This window comes from Eleutherodactylus coqui, chromosome 1, assembly GCF_035609145.1.
Source record: "Eleutherodactylus coqui strain aEleCoq1 chromosome 1, aEleCoq1.hap1, whole genome shotgun sequence".
Classification (NCBI taxonomy): domain Eukaryota; kingdom Metazoa; phylum Chordata; class Amphibia; order Anura; family Eleutherodactylidae; genus Eleutherodactylus; species Eleutherodactylus coqui.
The window spans coordinates 23,586,761-23,608,053 of record NC_089837.1 but is presented as its reverse complement, the minus strand read 5'-3'; the positions used below and the strand labels follow the sequence as shown (position 1 = coordinate 23,608,053).

The following is a 21,293-nucleotide window of genomic DNA, read 5'->3' as shown; positions in this document are numbered from 1 at the left end:
AGACGGGGACGCCAGCAACGGAGCAGGTAAGTGGAATAACTTCTGTATGGCTCATATTTAATGCACGATGTATATTACAAAGTGCATTAATATGGCCATACAGAAGTGTATAACCCCACTTGGTTTCGCGAGACAACCCCTTTAAGGACCAAGTGTTCTTCATTGTCACATTGCAACAGCCAGAACTCCTTGACATGGCCGTGGGGGGGGGGGGGTTTAGTTTGTGGGGGACAAGTTGTATTTTTCAATGGCACCCCACATATACTGCTTTGTATATCTTTTAGGGTTTTTTTTTTTTTTTTGAGAAATAGAAAAAAACCCAGATATTCGACCATTACTCTGGGCGTTTAATTTCACAGGGTTCGTCATTCAGTAAAAATAATGTGATAACTTTCTTACCTGCATCAGCACGATTACTATGATATCAAGTTTATATATATATACCGTATATTTGGGCGTATAAGACGACCCCCCCAACTGTCGCCTTATACGCCGGGAATACGGTGTAGAAAAAAAACCAAACCAGTACTCACCTCCCACGGCATTCTGCGCCGCTGCTGCAGGCTGTCGCTCCCTTCTCGTCGCCAACAGAGCATTGCTTTCTGGATGCGGGGCTTCAATGCCCCGCCTCCAGAAAGCTAATGCTGTGATTGGCTAACTCAGGCAGCGTCAGCCAATGAAATCTGGCACTGCGTTAGCCAATCACAGCCATTCAATGACGTCATTGAATGGCTTTGATTGGCTAACTCAGGCGGCGTCAGTCAATCACAGCATTGCTTTCTGGATGCGAGGCTTGAAATCCCTGCCTCCAGAAAGCTAATGCTCTATCAGCGACGAGGAGGCAGCGACAGCCTGCAGCAGCGCCGCAGAACGCCCTGCTAGGTGAGTACTGCTTTTTTTTGGTTTTGGACTACCTTTTTTTTTTGTATACCCAGCGTAAAAGACGACCCCCAACTGCAGAGCAGATTTTTCGGGATTAAAAGGTGGTTTTATACGCCGGAATATACGGTGTACATTATTTTTTCTAAAACTGGATTTTTATTTCTTTAAATCAGACTTTGTTGATTTTTTTTATATTAGGGGACTTAAAGATCCAAATGTTCAATCGCTAGTATAGTACACTGCATTACTTATGCAATGCATTCTACTAATGCACCATTTACATGGGAAGAGCTGTTGGGCAAACAATGCTTGGCAGTTTGTCCCAGTGATGCTCGCTCCTGTGATATTACAGAGCGCTGCCAGAACGGAGGCGGAGCCCCCCCCCCCCCCCCCCCCCCCAGCCTCCACTCACTATAAGCAGTCATCAGAAGTGAACAACTGCTGTTTACACTGAACTGAATAAGTTGGTGTTGGGTTGCAGTTTGGGCACTCGGTCTCTAAAAGGTTCACCATCACTGATCTAGGGAAAGTCATAGTCGCCCAAGGTTCCTGACAGTGGGTCACCCTTATCAGGGCAGTTGCTCCACTGGTCTTCTCATATTTGAGGGTTTAGGTCAAATTCCCATATTCCTTGCTTTCTCTTTCCTTCTGACATTTTTGTTTAATCCTCGTTTTTGTTACAGTACATATAGGATGTAACCATTACTTCTGGGTAGGACATAACAGGCCCTTTTCTTATCGACATCCCTCTGAGCACTATAGTGACATAAGTGCACAGTGCAAGTCAGTATCATTCACATACAGCAGAAGCTTCTGAGCTGCATCTTCTCTAGGAAATCACACAACTGGGCTTACCATGTCAGTGCATGAGAATAAAGGGGTAGAGATGCAGATGGGGAATGCCCACTGAGCCCTGAACTTGCAGCTCCACAAGCAACATGTTAGATAAAGCAGCTCATAGATGCATACACTTTAGCCATAAACACAAGTCCTAATGTTTTAAACAATGTTTATTTTCCTGTGAATAAACGTGTAGATACCATGTAGATAACACAGTGAGACCTACAGTAACACAAAAGCATCCGGTACATTGTGAGTGCAATCCAGTTGCACATTTACATAGAGAAACATAAATGATTTGATTAGTTATGAAAACCTCTTTGCTTTAGGATTACACGTTTTAGGTTAGGCATCTACCTTCACCTGCATTACCGCATACTGAACATTAAGTGTTGCCTTCCAGACACTGACCCCACATCCTCCATATAATGCTGATATAGCAAGGAGATTCTGATAAATAATCAATTCAACCTTATATATTATGCTCCAAGGAAGAAGAAAGCGACATAATACGAGAAGATGCAGCATTCGTGTGGAGTAGTTTAATCATTAGGTATCGCTTTGTGATGTTTATTATACAGGCTGAAGCCTCAACAATCTCATAGGAGGGACCAAGAGACCATGTTATAAATTTGGTCGGACATACAGAGCATACCTGGAATTCCTATGAGATTCTGTAATTCTTCACCTCACCCATTACCCAGATGTATACTCATCTCATCCATCTTGTTTTGGTTTGGACTTCCTTATAACTAAACCTAAAAAATCACAACCAAGAACTGGGGAACTGGATTGGTTCAACAAAGATGTGGGCTGATTTTAGGTAGATATTGTGTGGATCTACACCAAAATCTGCAATATGGGAACATACACTAAGGGGGTATTCTGGCCTTATATAACTGATGGCCAATCTTCTGGATAGGTCATTAGTAGTTGATCAACAGGGATCCACTGCTTGTGATCTCTGTTTATCAGCTGATCGTCCAGCCTACTATCAGTGCAGCATGGCTGGACATGTCATGGGTGGTCAGGAGAGGAAGTGTACTAGCCAGCTTCACTCCCACTGAAGTCAATGGTAGCATTGTGTTTCTATAAAGGCCCATTTACACGGGACGAATGTCAGGCAAACGATGCCCGACACGCGTCCCTGTGTCTCTGTGCTCCTGCACGGGAGCTAGCAGAGCTGGCTTGCACGTGGAGCTGCCAGCAGGGAGGCGGGGCAGTGCAGGAGATTTCTCTCCTCTCGCTCCCCCGCTAATTGTGCAGTTTAAACAGCGGCCATTCAGTAGTGAACGGCCGCTGTGTTATCTCAATGGAGAGGGGCGGGGGTGCGAGAGGAGAGAAATCTCCTGCACTGCCCTGCCCCCCTGCTGGCCGCTCCGTGAACCAGCCTTCTATGCTAGTTACCGTGCAGGAGCATGGGAGCGCGGAGACACAGGAACAAATGTCGGGCATCGTTTGCCTGACATTCGTCCCGTGTAAATGGACCATAACTCCTCCTGTTCCTCATTATGGTCAAAGTTGCATGTGAGGAGTAGGAAATGTAATTAGAGGCAGCACTTAGATTTATTTCAATGGAAGTGAAACTGGCTAGTACACCACTTCTCCTGACCACTGATGATTATGCCCGGCCCTGCTGCACTGACAGCAGGTCGGACAATCAGCTGATGGACAGGGATCCAGAGCAGCGTTGTAACATCCCCTAACCAATTTTTCTTTGGTACAATAATTGTCCTTTCTTTTCTTCTCTGTTATCTCACTTTTCTCCTTTCTGGTGCTATGCTTATCTCTTCTCTGGTGCCATGCCTGTCTCTTCTCTGGTGCCATGCTTGTCTTTTCTCTAAGACTCTTTTCTGGTACCATACTTATCTCTACTCTGGTGCTATACTTGACTCTTCTCAAGTGCTATATGTATATCTTCTCTGGTACCATACTTGTCTCTTACTTGTTTATTTTCTGGGGCCATGCTCATCCCTTCTCCATTATTGCACTTGTCTCTTCTTTAGTACCATATTTGTCTTTTCTCTCGAACCATATTTGTCCCTCGTCTTATATTGTACGTGTTTTTTTCTCTCGTACCATACATGTCTCCTCTTCTGTGTCATCCCTGATTTTTTTGTCTGCTGTAATATTTGCCCTCCTATTAGACTCGTACTTCGGTAGTAAACGCAACTTTCTTTTAATACCTTACTTGTCTTTTCTTTGGTATAACACTTGGGTTACCTTGCTTCCCATATTTCCTTTGGCATTATGGATTGCTCTTTGATGCTATGCTTGTTTTTCCTGTGCTTCTAAACTTAGCTTATGTTTTTCCTTTGGTAGTGTAGTTGACTTTCCTTTCTCACCATGCTCACATCATCTATTTGTTATTCTAGCTTTATAATACTCTTGTACTTTCTTGTTCTATCATTTTTTATGGTATTATGTCTGACTTTCCTCTGGTTAATGCAGAATTCATAAAAGTGCGTAAAAGAGAAAACTTAAACATTCGTACATGTTCATGATAAACCAGAAGTGCTGCTGAGATCCTCCAGTTAGAACTTCTACAGTAGAGGACCTTCTTCATTAGACTACAAAGAACTCAATTCAAAAAGCACTTAGCCAGCAAGTGCAGACATTCTAATTAAGAGTTTCTAAAAGTGCCTAGTCTCTCGTGAGTATTGTCATCTCTGCGATGGGCGACTGTGCAGTATCAAGGGATGAGTTTCCCCGTAACAAGGGCAAATGTTCTACACATAAGTGATCTTGGAGTTCACAGTGCACATGCAAGACTATGACTGCAGAGAGAGGAGCAGTGTTGGGGGAGTCACCTAGAATTCCAGAGGCGGTCTGGACAACCCACCTCGAACAATCCGGCACGCCCACTGGACCGATTGCATATAATTTGCATATCGCGCAGGACAAATATAACTCTTCAGTTTAAAGGTATGAATCAGGGGCGTAACTATAGAGGGTGCAGGGGATGCGGTTGCACCCGGGCCCAGGAGCCTTAAGGGGCCCATAAGGCCTCTCTTCTCCATATAGGGAGCCCAGTACTATGAGTAAAGTATTATAGTTGGGGGCCCTGTTACAAGTTTTGCATCGGGGCCCGGGAGCTTCAAGTTACGCCTCTGGTATGAATAGCATTGGGTGAACAACACCGTAACTGCTGAACTGCTAATATCAGGTTTAAATGTTGTAGGAAGATTTAGGTCTTAAAACTGGTAACAGGTGTCCTCTAAAAATGAAGCTCTGGATGTGGCTCAAAGTTAGAGCAAAAGTAGAATACTTGCTAAGTAACTGAATTTTTCATGTCAACTTGTTAACGATGTTGAGGAGATGGATGGGTGTCTGAACAGTAGTGCTTTGGGGCAGGTAAGCACAGTCGAAGGACCTCGATAGATGTGGCGTTGATAATGAAAGCACCTTACAAAAATATGTCTACATTTATATGACTTGGTTACTTTCCACCCAACCTTCTATCTCCATGACTTCATCACCAAGGCTAGAGTCCAATGTTCAGTGATCTACATCATCCAATCAACAGTCTACATCATTCATGGGTCATTCTGTGTTTATCAAGTTTTTTGGGGGCGGAAATACATTCATTGTGTTATGACAGATCTTCCTTTTGCTCCAGGTGGTCCAGGCAAACCAGGAGGACCAGGAATACCAGGTTCCCCTTTCAATCCCATTGGTCCATCTTTCCCTCGTGAGCCGGGTGGTCCTGAAAAACCTGGCAGTCCATTCAAGCCTTGAGGTCCTATCTCACCCGGAGGGCCAATAGGTCCAGGGGGACCTTGATCACCTTTTATTCCTTTCTGACCTTTCGAACCTGGTAGGCCCATACCACCTTTGTCACCTTTAATTCCTGAGCTTCCCTTAAGTCCAATAGAGCCCTTTTCTCCAATAGATCCAGTTTCTCCAATAAGTCCTCTTGGTCCTTGAGGGCCTAGAGACCCTATTTCACCCGTGTCACCTTTCTCTCCCTTCAAACCTAGGGGTCCCTTTCCTCCCATATCTCCTTTTATACCTCTTGGACCTGGAGGTCCTGGTGCACCTGAAAAAATAATTCCACAGTTAATGATAATTTCTTCAGATTTTTTAAACATTTTTTGCAAATGTATACATAACGATGAAAGAAAATTTATATCCCATAGCTGAGAAATGCTGTCTAAACATCTTGTACATAGGGGGCACTATTATAGTGTTTATATTCTTGTACAAGGGGGGCAGTATTATAGTAGTTATATTCTTGTACATAGGGGGCAGTATTATAGTAGTTATATCCTTGTACATAGGAGCAGTATTATAGTAGTTATATTCTTGTACATAGGAGCAGTATTATAGTAGTTATATTCTTGTACACAGGAGGCAGTGTTATAGTAGTCATATTCTTGTACATAGGAGCAGTATTATAGTAGTTATATTCTTGTACATAGACAGTATTATAGTAGTTATATTCTTGTGCACAGGAGGCAGTGTTATAGTAGTCATATTCTTGTACATAGGAGCAGTATTATAGTAGTTATATTCTTGTACATAGGGGGCAGTATTATAGTAGTTATATTCTTGTACATAGGGGCAGTATTATAGTAGTTATATTCTTGTACATAGACAGTATTATAGTAGTTATATTCTTGTGCACAGGAGGCAGTGTTATAGTAGTCATATTCTTGTACATAGGAGCAGTATTATAGTAGTTATATTCTTGTACATAGGGGGCAGTATTATAGTAGTTATATTCTTGTACATAGGGGGCAGTATTATAGTAGTTATAGTCTTGTACATAGGGGCAGTATTATAGTAGTTATATTCTTGTACATAGGGGAGTATGTAGTATTATAGTAGTTATATTCTTGTACATAGGAGCAGTATTATAGTAGTTATATTCTTGTACATAGGGAGCAGTATTATAGTAGTTATATTCTTGTACATAGGGGCAGTATTATAGTAGTTATATTCTTATACATAGGGGGCAGTATTATTGTAGTTATATTCTTGTACATAGGGGCAGTATTATAGTAGTTATATTCTTGTACATAGGAGCAGTATTATAGTAGTTATATTCTTGTACATAGGGGGCAGTATTATAGTGGTTATATTCTTGTACATAGGAGGCAGTATTATAGTAGTTATATTATTGTACATAGGGAACAATATTATAGTAGTTATATTCTTGTACATAGAGGCAGTATTATAGTAGTTATATTCTTGTACATAGGAGCAGTATTATAGTAGTTATATTCTTGTACATAGGAGGCAGTGTTATAGTAGATATATTCTTGTACATAGGAGGCAGTATTATAGTAGTTATATTCTTGTACATAGGAGCAGTATTATAGTAGTTATATTCTTGTACATAGGAGGCAGTATTATAGTAGTTATATTCTTGTACATAGGAGCAGTATTATAGTAGTTATATTCTTGTACATAGGAGGCAGTGTTATAGTAGATATATTCTTGTACATGGGAGGCAGTATTATAGTAGTTATATTCTTGTACATAGGAGCAGTATTATAGTAGTTATATTCTTGTACATAGGGGCAGTATTATAGTAGTTATATTGTTGTACATAGGAGGCAGTGTTATAGTAGATATATTCTTGTACATAGAGGCAGTATTATAGTAGTTATATTCCTGTACATAGGGGGCAGTATTATAGTAGTTATATTCTTATACATAGGGGGCAGTATTATAGTAGTTATATTCTTGTACACAGGGGGCAGTATTATAGTAGTTATATTCTTGTACATAGGAGCAGTATTATAGTAGTTATATTCTTGTACATAGGAGGCAGTGTTATGGTAGATATATTCTTGTACATGGGAGGCAGTATTATAGTAGTTATATTCTTGTACATAGGAGCAGTATTATAGTAGTTATATTCTTGTACATAGGGGGCAGTATTATAGTAGTTATATTCTTGTACATAGGGGGCAGTATTGTAGTAGTTATATTCTTGTACATAGGGGGCAGTATTATAGTAGTTATATTCTTGTACATAGGGGGCAGTATTATAGTAGTTATATTCTTGTACATAGGAGCAGTATTATAGTAGTTATATTCTTGTACATAAGGGGTAGTATTATATTAGTTATATTCTTATACATAGGGGGCAGTATTATTGTAGTTATATTCTTGTACATAGGGGCAGTATTATTGTAGTTATATTCTTGTACATAGGGGCAGTATTATAGTAGTTACATTCTTGTACATAGGGGGCAGTATTATAGTAGTTATATTCTTGTACATAGGGGGCAGTATTATAGTAGTTATATTCTTGTACATAGGGGGCAGAATTATAGTAGTTATATTATTGTACATAGGAACAGTATTATAGTAGTTATATTCTTGTACATAGGAGGCAGTATTATAGTAGTTATATTCTTGTACATAGGGGCAGTATTATAGTATTTATATTCTTCTACATAGGAGGCAGTAATATAGTAGTTATATTCTTGTACATAGTGGGTAGTATTATAGTAGTTATATTCTTGTACATAGGGGGCAGTATTATAGTATTTATATTCTTCTACATAGGCAGTAATATAGTAGTTATATTCTTGTACATAGTGGGCAGTATTATAGTAGTTATCTTCTACATAGGAGGCAGTAATATAGTAGTTTTATTCTTGTACATAGGGGGCAGTATTATAGTAGTTATTTTCTTGCACATAGAGGGCAGTATTATAGTAGTTATATTCTTGTACACAGGAGCAGTATTGTATAAGTTATATTCTTGTACGTAGGGAGCAGTATTATAGTAGTTATATTCTTCTACATAGGGGGTAGTATTATAGTAGTTATATTCTTGTACATAGGAGGCAGTATTATAGTAGTTATATTCTTGTACATAGGAGCAGTATTATAGTAGTTATATTCTTGTATATAGGAGGCAGTATTACAGTAGTTATATTCTTGTACATAGGAGGCAGTATTATAGGAGTTATATTCTTGTACATTGAAGCAGTATTATAGTAGTTATATTCTTGTACATAGGAGCAGTATTATAGTAGTTATATTCTTGTATATAGGAGTCAGTATTACAGTAGTTATATTCTTGTACATAGGGGGCACTATTATAGTAGTTATATTCTTGTACATAGGGGGCAGTATTATAGTAGTTATATTCTTGTACATAGTGGGCAGTATTATAGTAGTTATATTCTTGTACATAGGAGGCAGTATTATAGTAGTTATATTCTTGTACATAGGGGGCAGTATTATAGTAGTTATATTCTTGTATATAGGAGGCAGTATTACAGTAGTTATATTCTTGTACATAGGAGGCAGTATTATAGGAGTTATATTCTTGTATATAGGAGGCAGTATTATAGTAGTTATATTCTTGTACATAGGAGCAGTATTATAGTAGTTATATTCTTGTATATAGGAGGCAGTATTACAGTAGTTATATTCTTGTACATAGGGGGCACTATTATAGTAGTTATATTCTTGTACATAGGGGGCAGTATTATAGTAGTTCTATTCTTGTACATAGTGGGCAGTATTATAGTAGTTATATTCTTGTACATAGGAGGCAGTATTATAGTAGTTATATTCTTGTACATAGGGGGCAGTATTATAGTATTTATATTCTTGTACATAGGGGGCAGTATTATAGTAGTTATATTCTTGTACATAGGGAGCAGTATTATAGTAGTAATAATTTTCTACATAGTGGGCAGTATTATAGTAGTTATATTCTTGTACCTAGGGGGCAGTATTATAGTAGTTATATTCTTGCACATAGGAGGCATAATTATAGCAGTTATATTCTTGCACATAGGGGGCAATATTATAGTAGTTATATTCTTTACATAGGAGTCAGTATTATAGTAGTTATGCTCTTGTACATAGGGGGCAGTATTATAGTAGTTATATTCTTGTACATAGAGTGCAGTATTATAGTAGTTATATTCTTGTACATTGGGGACTATGCAGTATTATAGCAGTTATATTCTTGTACATAGGAGGCAGTATAATAGTAGTTATATTCTTGTACATAGAGGTCAGTATTACAGTAGATATATTCTTGTACATAGGGGCAGTATTATAGTAGTTATATTTTTGTACTTAGGAGGCAGTATTATAGTAGTTACATCCTTGTATATAGGAGTAGTATTATAGTAGTTATATTCTTGTACATAGGAGCAGTATTATAGTAGTTATATTCTTGTACACAGGAGGCAGTGTTATAGTAGTCATATTCTTGTACATAGGAGCAGTATTATAGTAGTTATATTCTTGTACATAGACAGTATTATAGTAGTTATATTCTTGTGCACAGGAGGCAGTGTTATAGTAGTCATATTCTTGTACATAGGAGCAGTATTATAGTAGTTATATTCTTGTACATAGGGGGCAGTATTATAGTAGTTATATTCTTGTACATAGGGGCAGTATTATAGTAGTTATATTCTTGTACATAGACAGTATTATAGTAGTTATATTCTTGTGCACAGGAGGCAGTGTTATAGTAGTCATATTCTTGTACATAGGAGCAGTATTATAGTAGTTATATTCTTGTAAATAGGGGGCAGTATTATAGTAGTTATATTCTTGTACATAGGGGGCAGTATTATAGTAGTTATAGTCTTGTACATAGGGGCAGTATTATAGTAGTTATATTCTTGTACATAGGGGGCAGTATTATAGTAGTTATATTCTTGTAAATAGGGGAGTATGTAGTATTATAGTAGTTATATTCTTGTACATAGGAGCAGTATTATAGTAGTTATAATCTTGTACATAGGGAGCAGTATTATAGTAGTTATATTCTTGTACATAGGGGCAGTATTATAGTAGTTATATTCTTATACATAGGGGGCAGTATTATTGTAGTTATATTCTTGTACATAGGGGCAGTATTATAGTAGTTATATTCTTGTACATAGGAGCAGTATTATAGTAGTTATATTCTTGTACATAGGGGGCAGTATTATAGTAGTTATATTCTTGTACATAGGAGGCAGTATTATAGTAGTTATATTATTGTACATAGGGAACAATATTATAGTAGTTATATTCTTGTACATAGAGGCAGTATTATAGTAGTTATATTCTTGTACATAGGAGCAGTATTATAGTAGTTATATTCTTGTACATAGGAGGCAGTGTTATAGTAGATATATTCTTGTACATAGGAGGCAGTATTATAGTAGTTATATTCTTGTACATAGGAGCAGTATTATAGTAGTTATATTCTTGTACATAGGAGGCAGTATTATAGTAGTTATATTCTTGTACATAGGAGCAGTATTATAGTAGTTATATTCTTGTACATAGGAGGCAGTGTTATAGTAGATATATTCTTGTACATGGGAGGCAGTATTATAGTAGTTATATTCTTGTACATAGGAGCAGTATTATAGTAGTTATATTCTTGTACATAGGGGCAGTATTATAGTAGTTATATTGTTGTACATAGGAGGCAGTGTTATAGTAGATATATTCTTGTACATAGAGGCAGTATTATAGTAGTTATATTCCTGTACATAGGGGGCAGTATTATAGTAGTTATATTCTTATACATAGGGGGCAGTATTATAGTAGTTATATTCTTGTACACAGGGGGCAGTATTATAGTAGTTATATTCTTGTACATAGGAGCAGTATTATAGTAGTTATATTCTTGTACATAGGAGGCAGTGTTATGGTAGATATATTCTTGTACATGGGAGGCAGTATTATAGTAGTTATATTCTTGTACATAGGAGCAGTATTATAGTAGTTATATTCTTGTACATAGGGGGCAGTGTTATAGTAGTTATATTCTTGTACATAGGGGGCAGTATTGTAGTAGTTATGTTCTTGTACATAGGGGGCAGTATTATAGTAGTTATATTCTTGTACATAGGGGGCAGTATTATAGTAGTTATATTCTTGTACATAGGAGCAGTATTATAGTAGTTATATTCTTGTACATAAGGGGTAGTATTATATTAGTTATATTCTTATACATAGGGGGCAGTATTATTGTAGTTATATTCTTGTACATAGGGGCAGTATTATTGTAGTTATATTCTTGTACATAGGGGCAGTATTATAGTAGTTACATTCTTGTACATAGGGGGCAGTATTATAGTAGTTATATTCTTGTACATAGGGGGCAGTATTATAGTAGTTATATTCTTGTACATAGGGGGCAGAATTATAGTAGTTATATTATTGTACATAGGAACAGTATTATAGTAGTTATATTCTTGTACATAGGAGGCAGTATTATAGTAGTTATATTCTTGTACATAGGGGGCAGTATTATAGTATTTATATTCTTCTACATAGGAGGCAGTAATATAGTAGTTATATTCTTGTACATAGTGGGTAGTATTATAGTAGTTATATTCTTGTACATAGGGGGCAGTATTATAGTATTTATATTCTTCTACATAGGCAGTAATATAGTAGTTATATTCTTGTACATAGTGGGCAGTATTATAGTAGTTATCTTCTACATAGGAGGCAGTAATATAGTAGTTTTATTCTTGTACATAGGGGGCAGTATTATAGTAGTTATTTTCTTGCACATAGAGGGCAGTATTACAGTAGTTATATTCTTGTACACAGGAGCAGTATTGTATAAGTTATATTCTTGTACGTAGGGAGCAGTATTATAGTAGTTATATTCTTCTACATAGGGGGTAGTATTATAGTAGTTATATTCTTGTACATAGGAGGCAGTATTATAGTAGTTATATTCTTGTACATAGGAGCAGTATTATAGTAGTTATATTCTTGTATATAGGAGGCAGTATTACAGTAGTTATATTCTTGTACATAGGAGGCAGTATTATAGGAGTTATATTCTTGTACATTGAAGCAGTATTATAGTAGTTATATTCTTGTACATAGGAGCAGTATTATAGTAGTTATATTCTTGTATATAGGAGGCAGTATTACAGTAGTTATATTCTTGTACATAGGGGGCACTATTATAGTAGTTATATTCTTGTACATAGGGGGCAGTATTATAGTAGTTATATTCTTGTACATAGTGGGCAGTATTATAGTAGTTATATTCTTGTACATAGGAGGCAGTATTATAGTAGTTATATTCTTGTACATAGGGGGCAGTATTATAGTATTTATATTCTTGTACATAGGGGGCAGTATTATAGTAGTTATATTCTTGTACATAGGGAGCAGTATTATAGTAGTAATAATTTTCTACATAGTGGGCAGTATTATAGTAGTTATATTCTTGTACCTAGGGGGCAGTATTATAGTAGTTATATTCTTGCACATAGGAGGCATAATTATAGCAGTTATATTCTTGCACATAGGGGGCAATATTATAGTAGTTATATTCTTTACATAGGAGTCAGTATTATAGTAGTTATGCTCTTGTACATAGGGGGCAGTATTATAGTAGTTATATTCTTGTACATAGAGTGCAGTATTATAGTAGTTATATTCTTGTACATTGGGGACTATGCAGTATTATAGCAGTTATATTCTTGTACATAGGAGGCAGTATAATAGTAGTTATATTCTTGTACATAGAGGTCAGTATTACAGTAGATATATTCTTGTACATAGGGGCAGTATTATAGTAGTTATATTTTTGTACTTAGGAGGCAGTATTATAGTAGTTACATCCTTGTATATAGGAGTAGTATTATAGTAGTTATATTCTTGTACATAGGAGCAGTATTATAGTAGTTATATTCTTGTACACAGGAGGCAGTGTTATAGTAGTCATATTCTTGTACATAGGAGCAGTATTATAGTAGTTATATTCTTGTACATAGACAGTATTATAGTAGTTATATTCTTGTGCACAGGAGGCAGTGTTATAGTAGTCATATTCTTGTACATAGGAGCAGTATTATAGTAGTTATATTCTTGTACATAGGGGGCAGTATTATAGTAGTTATATTCTTGTACATAGGGGCAGTATTATAGTAGTTATATTCTTGTACATAGACAGTATTATAGTAGTTATATTCTTGTGCACAGGAGGCAGTGTTATAGTAGTCATATTCTTGTACATAGGAGCAGTATTATAGTAGTTATATTCTTGTAAATAGGGGGCAGTATTATAGTAGTTATATTCTTGTACATAGGGGGCAGTATTATAGTAGTTATAGTCTTGTACATAGGGGCAGTATTATAGTAGTTATATTCTTGTACATAGGGGGCAGTATTATAGTAGTTATATTCTTGTAAATAGGGGAGTATGTAGTATTATAGTAGTTATATTCTTGTACATAGGAGCAGTATTATAGTAGTTATAATCTTGTACATAGGGAGCAGTATTATAGTAGTTATATTCTTGTACATAGGGGCAGTATTATAGTAGTTATATTCTTATACATAGGGGGCAGTATTATTGTAGTTATATTCTTGTACATAGGGGCAGTATTATAGTAGTTATATTCTTGTACATAGGAGCAGTATTATAGTAGTTATATTCTTGTACATAGGGGGCAGTATTATAGTAGTTATATTCTTGTACATAGGAGGCAGTATTATAGTAGTTATATTATTGTACATAGGGAACAATATTATAGTAGTTATATTCTTGTACATAGAGGCAGTATTATAGTAGTTATATTCTTGTACATAGGAGCAGTATTATAGTAGTTATATTCTTGTACATAGGAGGCAGTGTTATAGTAGATATATTCTTGTACATAGGAGGCAGTATTATAGTAGTTATATTCTTGTACATAGGAGCAGTATTATAGTAGTTATATTCTTGTACATAGGAGGCAGTATTATAGTAGTTATATTCTTGTACATAGGAGCAGTATTATAGTAGTTATATTCTTGTACATAGGAGGCAGTGTTATAGTAGATATATTCTTGTACATGGGAGGCAGTATTATAGTAGTTATATTCTTGTACATAGGAGCAGTATTATAGTAGTTATATTCTTGTACATAGGGGCAGTATTATAGTAGTTATATTGTTGTACATAGGAGGCAGTGTTATAGTAGATATATTCTTGTACATAGAGGCAGTATTATAGTAGTTATATTCCTGTACATAGGGGGCAGTATTATAGTAGTTATATTCTTATACATAGGGGGCAGTATTATAGTAGTTATATTCTTGTACACAGGGGGCAGTATTATAGTAGTTATATTCTTGTACATAGGAGCAGTATTATAGTAGTTATATTCTTGTACATAGGAGGCAGTGTTATGGTAGATATATTCTTGTACATGGGAGGCAGTATTATAGTAGTTATATTCTTGTACATAGGAGCAGTATTATAGTAGTTATATTCTTGTACATAGGGGGCAGTGTTATAGTAGTTATATTCTTGTACATAGGGGGCAGTATTGTAGTAGTTATGTTCTTGTACATAGGGGGCAGTATTATAGTAGTTATATTCTTGTACATAGGGGGCAGTATTATAGTAGTTATATTCTTGTACATAGGAGCAGTATTATAGTAGTTATATTCTTGTACATAAGGGGTAGTATTATATTAGTTATATTCTTATACATAGGGGGCAGTATTATTGTAGTTATATTCTTGTACATAGGGGCAGTATTATTGTAGTTATATTCTTGTACATAGGGGCAGTATTATAGTAGTTACATTCTTGTACATAGGGGGCAGTATTATAGTAGTTATATTCTTGTACATAGGGGGCAGTATTATAGTAGTTATATTCTTGTACATAGGGGGCAGAATTATAGTAGTTATATTATTGTACATAGGAACAGTATTATAGTAGTTATATTCTTGTACATAGGAGGCAGTATTATAGTAGTTATATTCTTGTACATAGGGGGCAGTATTATAGTATTTATATTCTTCTACATAGGAGGCAGTAATATAGTAGTTATATTCTTGTACATAGTGGGTAGTATTATAGTAGTTATATTCTTGTACATAGGGGGCAGTATTATAGTATTTATATTCTTCTACATAGGCAGTAATATAGTAGTTATATTCTTGTACATAGTGGGCAGTATTATAGTAGTTATCTTCTACATAGGAGGCAGTAATATAGTAGTTTTATTCTTGTACATAGGGGGCAGTATTATAGTAGTTATTTTCTTGCACATAGAGGGCAGTATTATAGTAGTTATATTCTTGTACACAGGAGCAGTATTGTATAAGTTATATTCTTGTACGTAGGGAGCAGTATTATAGTAGTTATATTCTTCTACATAGGGGGTAGTATTATAGTAGTTATATTCTTGTACATAGGAGGCAGTATTATAGTAGTTATATTCTTGTACATAGGAGCAGTATTATAGTAGTTATATTCTTGTATATAGGAGGCAGTATTACAGTAGTTATATTCTTGTACATAGGAGGCAGTATTATAGGAGTTATATTCTTGTACATTGAAGCAGTATTATAGTAGTTATATTCTTGTACATAGGAGCAGTATTATAGTAGTTATATTCTTGTATATAGGAGGCAGTATTACAGTAGTTATATTCTTGTACATAGGGGGCACTATTATAGTAGTTATATTCTTGTACATAGGGGGCAGTATTATAGTAGTTATATTCTTGTACATAGTGGGCAGTATTATAGTAGTTATATTCTTGTACATAGGAGGCAGTATTATAGTAGTTATATTCTTGTACATAGGGGGCAGTATTATAGTAGTTATATTCTTGTATATAGGAGCCAGTATTACAGTAGTTATATTCTTGTACATAGGAGGCAGTATTATAGGAGTTATATTCTTGTATATAGGAGGCAGTATTATAGTAGTTATATTCTTGTACATAGGAGCAGTATTATAGTAGTTATATTCTTGTATATAGGAGGCAGTATTACAGTAGTTATATTCTTGTACATAGGGGGCACTATTATAGTAGTTATATTCTTGTACATAGGGGGCAGTATTATAGTAGTTATATTCTTGTACATAGTGGGCAGTATTATAGTAGTTATATTCTTGTACATAGGAGGCAGTATTATAGTAGTTATATTCTTGTACATAGGGGGCAGTATTATAGTATTTATATTCTTGTACATAGGGGGCAGTATTATAGTAGTTATATTCTTGTACATAGGGAGCAGTATTATAGTAGTAATAATTTTCTACATAGTGGGCAGTATTATAGTAGTTATATTCTTGTACCTAGGGGGCAGTATTATAGTAGTTATATTCTTGCACATAGGAGGCATAATTATAGCAGTTATATTCTTGCACATAGGGGGCAATATTATAGTAGTTATATTCTTTACATAGGAGTCAGTATTATAGTAGTTATGCTCTTGTACATAGGGGGCAGTATTATAGTAGTTATATTCTTGTACATAGAGTGCAGTATTATAGTAGTTATATTCTTGTACATTGGGGACTATGCAGTATTATAGCAGTTATATTCTTGTACATAGGAGGCAGTATAATAGTAGTTATATTCTTGTACATAGAGGTCAGTATTACAGTAGATATATTCTTGTACATAGGGGCAGTATTATAGTAGTTATATTTTTGTACTTAGGAGGCAGTATTATAGTAGTTACATCCTTGTATATAGGAGTAGTATTATAGTAGTTATATTCTTGTACATAGAGGACAGTATTATAGTAGATATATTCTTGTACATAGGGGGCAGTATTATAGTAGTTATATTCTTGTACACAGGAGGCAGTATTATAGTAGTTATATTCTTGTACATAGTGGTAGTATTATAGTTGTTTTATTCTTGTACATAGGGAGCAGTATTATAGTAGTTATAATCTTGTACATAGGAGCAGTATAATAGTAGTTATATTCTTGTACATAGGGGGCAGTATTATAGTAGTTATATTCTTGTACATAGGGGGCAGTATTATATTAGTTATATTCTTGCACATAGGGAGCAGTATTATAGTAGCTATATTCTTGTACATAGGAACTGTATTATAGTAGTTATATTCTTGTACATAGGGGGCAGTATTATAGTAGTAATAATCTTGTACTTAGGAGGCAGTATTATAGTAGTTATATTCTTGTACATAGGGGGCAGTATTATAGTAGTTATATTCTTGTACATAGGGGCTGTATTATAGTAGTTATATTCTTGTACATAGAGGGCAGTATTATAGTAGTTATATTCTTGCACATAGGGGGCAGTATTATAGTAGTTATATTCTTGTACATAGGAGGCAGTATTATAGTAGTTATATTCTTGTACATAGGGGGCAGTATTATAGTATTTATATTCTTGTACATAGGGGGCAGTATTATAGTAGTTATATTCTTGTACATAGGGAGCAGTATTATAGTAGTAATAATTTTCTACATAGTGGGCAGTATTATAGTAGTTATATTCTTGTACCTAGGGGGCAGTATTATAGTAGTTATATTCTTGCACATAGGAGGCATAATTATAGCAGTTATATTCTTGCACATAGGGGGCAATATTATAGTAGTTATATTCTTTACATAGGAGTCAGTATTATAGTAGTTATGCTCTTGTACATAGGGGGCAGTATTATAGTAGTTATATTCTTGTACATAGGAGGCAGTATTATAGTAGTTATATTCTTGTACATAGGAGGCAGTATTATAGTAGTTATATTCTTGTACATAGGAGGCAGTATTATAGTAGTTATATTCTTGTACATAGGGGGCAGTATTATAGTAGTTATATTCTTGTACATAGGGGGCAGTATTATAGTAGTTATATTCTTGTACATAGGAGGCAGTATTATAGTAGTTATATTCTTGTACATAGGATGCAGTATTATAGTAGTTATATTCTTGTACATAGGAGGCAGTATTATAGTAGTTATATTCTTGTACATAGGGGGCAGTATTATAGTAGTTATATTCTTGTACATAGGGAGCAGTATTATAGTAGTTATATTCTTGTACATAGGGGGCAGTATTATAGTAGTTATATTCTTGTACATAGGGTGCAGTATTATAGTAGTTATATTCTTGTACATTGGGGACTATGCAGTATTATAGCAGTTATATTCTTGTACATAGGAGGCAGTATAATAGTAGTTATATTCTTGTACATAGAGGTCAGTATTACAGTAGATATATTCTTGTACATAGGGGCAGTATTATAGTAGTTATATTTTTGTACTTAGGAGGCAGTATTATAGTAGTTATATTCTTGTACCTAGGGGGCAGTATTATAGTAGTTATATTCTTGCACATAGGAGGCATAATTATAGCAGTTATATTCTTGCACATAGGGGGCAATATTATAGTAGTTATATTCTTTACATAGGAGTCAGTATTATAGTAGTTATGCTCTTGTACATAGGGGGCAGTATTATAGTAGTTATATTCTTGTACATAGGAGGCAGTATTATAGTAGTTATATTCTTGTACATAGGAGGCAGTATTATAGTAGTTATATTCTTGTACATAGGAGGCAGTATTATAGTAGTTATATTCTTGTACATAGGGGGCAGTATTATAGTAGTTATATTCTTGTACATAGGGGGCAGTATTATAGTAGTTATATTCTTGTACATAGGAGGCAGTATTATAGTAGTTATATTCTTGTACATAGGATGCAGTATTATAGTAGTTATATTCTTGTACATAGGAGGCAGTATTATAGTAGTTATATTCTTGTACATAGGGGGCAGTATTATAGTAGTTATATTCTTGTACATAGGGAGCAGTATTATAGTAGTTATATTCTTGTACATAGGGGGCAGTATTATAGTAGTTATATTCTTGTACATAGGGTGCAGTATTATAGTAGTTATATTCTTGTACATTGGGGACTATGCAGTATTATAGCAGTTATATTCTTGTACATAGGAGGCAGTATAATAGTAGTTATATTCTTGTACATAGAGGTCAGTATTACAGTAGATATATTCTTGTACATAGGGGCAGTATTATAGTAGTTATATTTTTGTACTTAGGAGGCAGTATTATAGTAGTTACATCCTTGTATATAGGAGTAGTATTATAGTAGTTATATTCTTGTACATAGAGGACAGTATTATAGTAAATATATTCTTGTACATAGGGGGCAGTATTATAGTAGTTATATTCTTGTACACAGGAGGCAGTATTATAGTAGTTATATTCTTGTACATAGTGGTAGTATTATAGTTGTTTTATTCTTGTACATAGGGAGCAGTATTATAGTAGTTATAATCTTGTACATAGGAGCAGTATAATAGTAGTTATATTCTTGTACATAGGGGGCAGTATTATAGTAGTTATATTCTTGTACATAGGGGGCAGTATTATATTAGTTATATTCTTGCACATAGGGAGCAGTATTATAGTAGCTATATTCTTGTACATAGGAACTGTATTATAGTAGTTATATTCTTGTACATAGGGGGCAGTATTATAGTAGTAATAATCTTGTACTTAGGAGGCAGTATTATAGTAGTTATATTCTTGTACATAGGGGGCAGTATTATAGTAGTTATATTCTTGTACATAGGGGCTGTATTATAGTAGTTATATTCTTGTACATAGAGGGCAGTATTATAGTAGTTATATTCTTGTACATAGGGGGCAGTATTATATTAGTTATATTCTTGCACATAGGGAGCAGTATTATAGTAGCTATATTCTTGTACATAGGAACTGTATTATAGTAGTTATATTCTTGTACATAGGGGGCAGTATTATAGTAGTAATAATCTTGTACTTAGGAGGCAGTATTATAGTAGTTATATTCTTGTACATAGGGGGCAGTATTATAGTAGTTATATTCTTGTACATAGGGGCTGTATTATAGTAGTTATATTCTTGTACATAGAGGGCAGTATTATAGTAGTTATATTCTTGCACATAGGGGGCAGTATTATAGTGATTATATTCTTGTACATAGGGGACAGTATTATAGTAGTTATATTCTTGTACATAGGAGCAGTATTATAGTAGTTATATTCTTGTATATAGGAGGCAGTATTACAGTAGTTATATTCTTGTACATAGGAGGCAGTATTATAGGAGTTATATTCTTGTACATTGAAGCAGTATTATAGTAGTTATATTCTTGTACATAGGAGCAGTATTATAGTAGTTATATTCTTGTATATAGGAGGCAGTATTACAGTAGTTATATTCTTGTACATAGGGGGCACTATTATAGTAGTTATATTCTTGTACATAGGGGGCAGTATTATAGTAGTTATATTCTTGTACATAGTGGGCAGTATTATAGTAGTTATATTCTTGTACATAGGAGGCAGTATTATAGTAGTTATATTCTTGTACATAGGGGGCAGTATTATAGTAGTTATATTCTTGTATATAGGAGCCAGTATTACAGTAGTTATATTCTTGTACATAGGAGGCAGTATTATAGGAGTTATATTCTTGTATATAGGAGGCAGTATTATAGTAGTTATATTCTTGTACATAGGAGCAGTATTATAGTAGTTATATTCTTGTATATAGGAGGCAGTATTACAGTAGTTATATTCTTGTACATAGGGGCACTATTATAGTAGTTATATTCTTGTACATAGGGGGCAGTATTATAGTAGTTATATTCTTGTACATAGTGGGCAGTATTATAGTAGTTATATTCTTGTACATAGGAGGCAGTAATATAGTAGTTATATTCTTGTACATAGTGGGTAGTATTATAGTAGTTATATTCTTGTACATAGGGGGCAGTATTATAGTATTTATATTCTTCTACATAGGCAGTAATATAGTAGTTATATTCTTGTAC

The 21,293-nt window shown here is 34.8% G+C and overlaps 1 protein-coding gene across 2 annotated transcripts in view; it reads right to left on the bottom strand.

The window, feature by feature from the left end:
* Nucleotides 1-1,874: 1,874 nt before the first annotated feature.
* SCARA3 (scavenger receptor class A member 3) overlaps nucleotides 1,875-21,293 on the bottom strand; it is a 74,151-nt gene continuing 54,732 nt past the window's right edge. For both annotated transcript variants that reach the window (XM_066594610.1, XM_066594605.1), the window contains exon 6: nucleotides 1,875-5,761. In XM_066594610.1, the coding sequence (XP_066450707.1) occupies nucleotides 5,307-5,761 (455 nt within the window). In that variant the 3' untranslated portion in view covers nucleotides 1,875-5,306. The remainder of the gene's footprint in view (nucleotides 5,762-21,293) is intronic.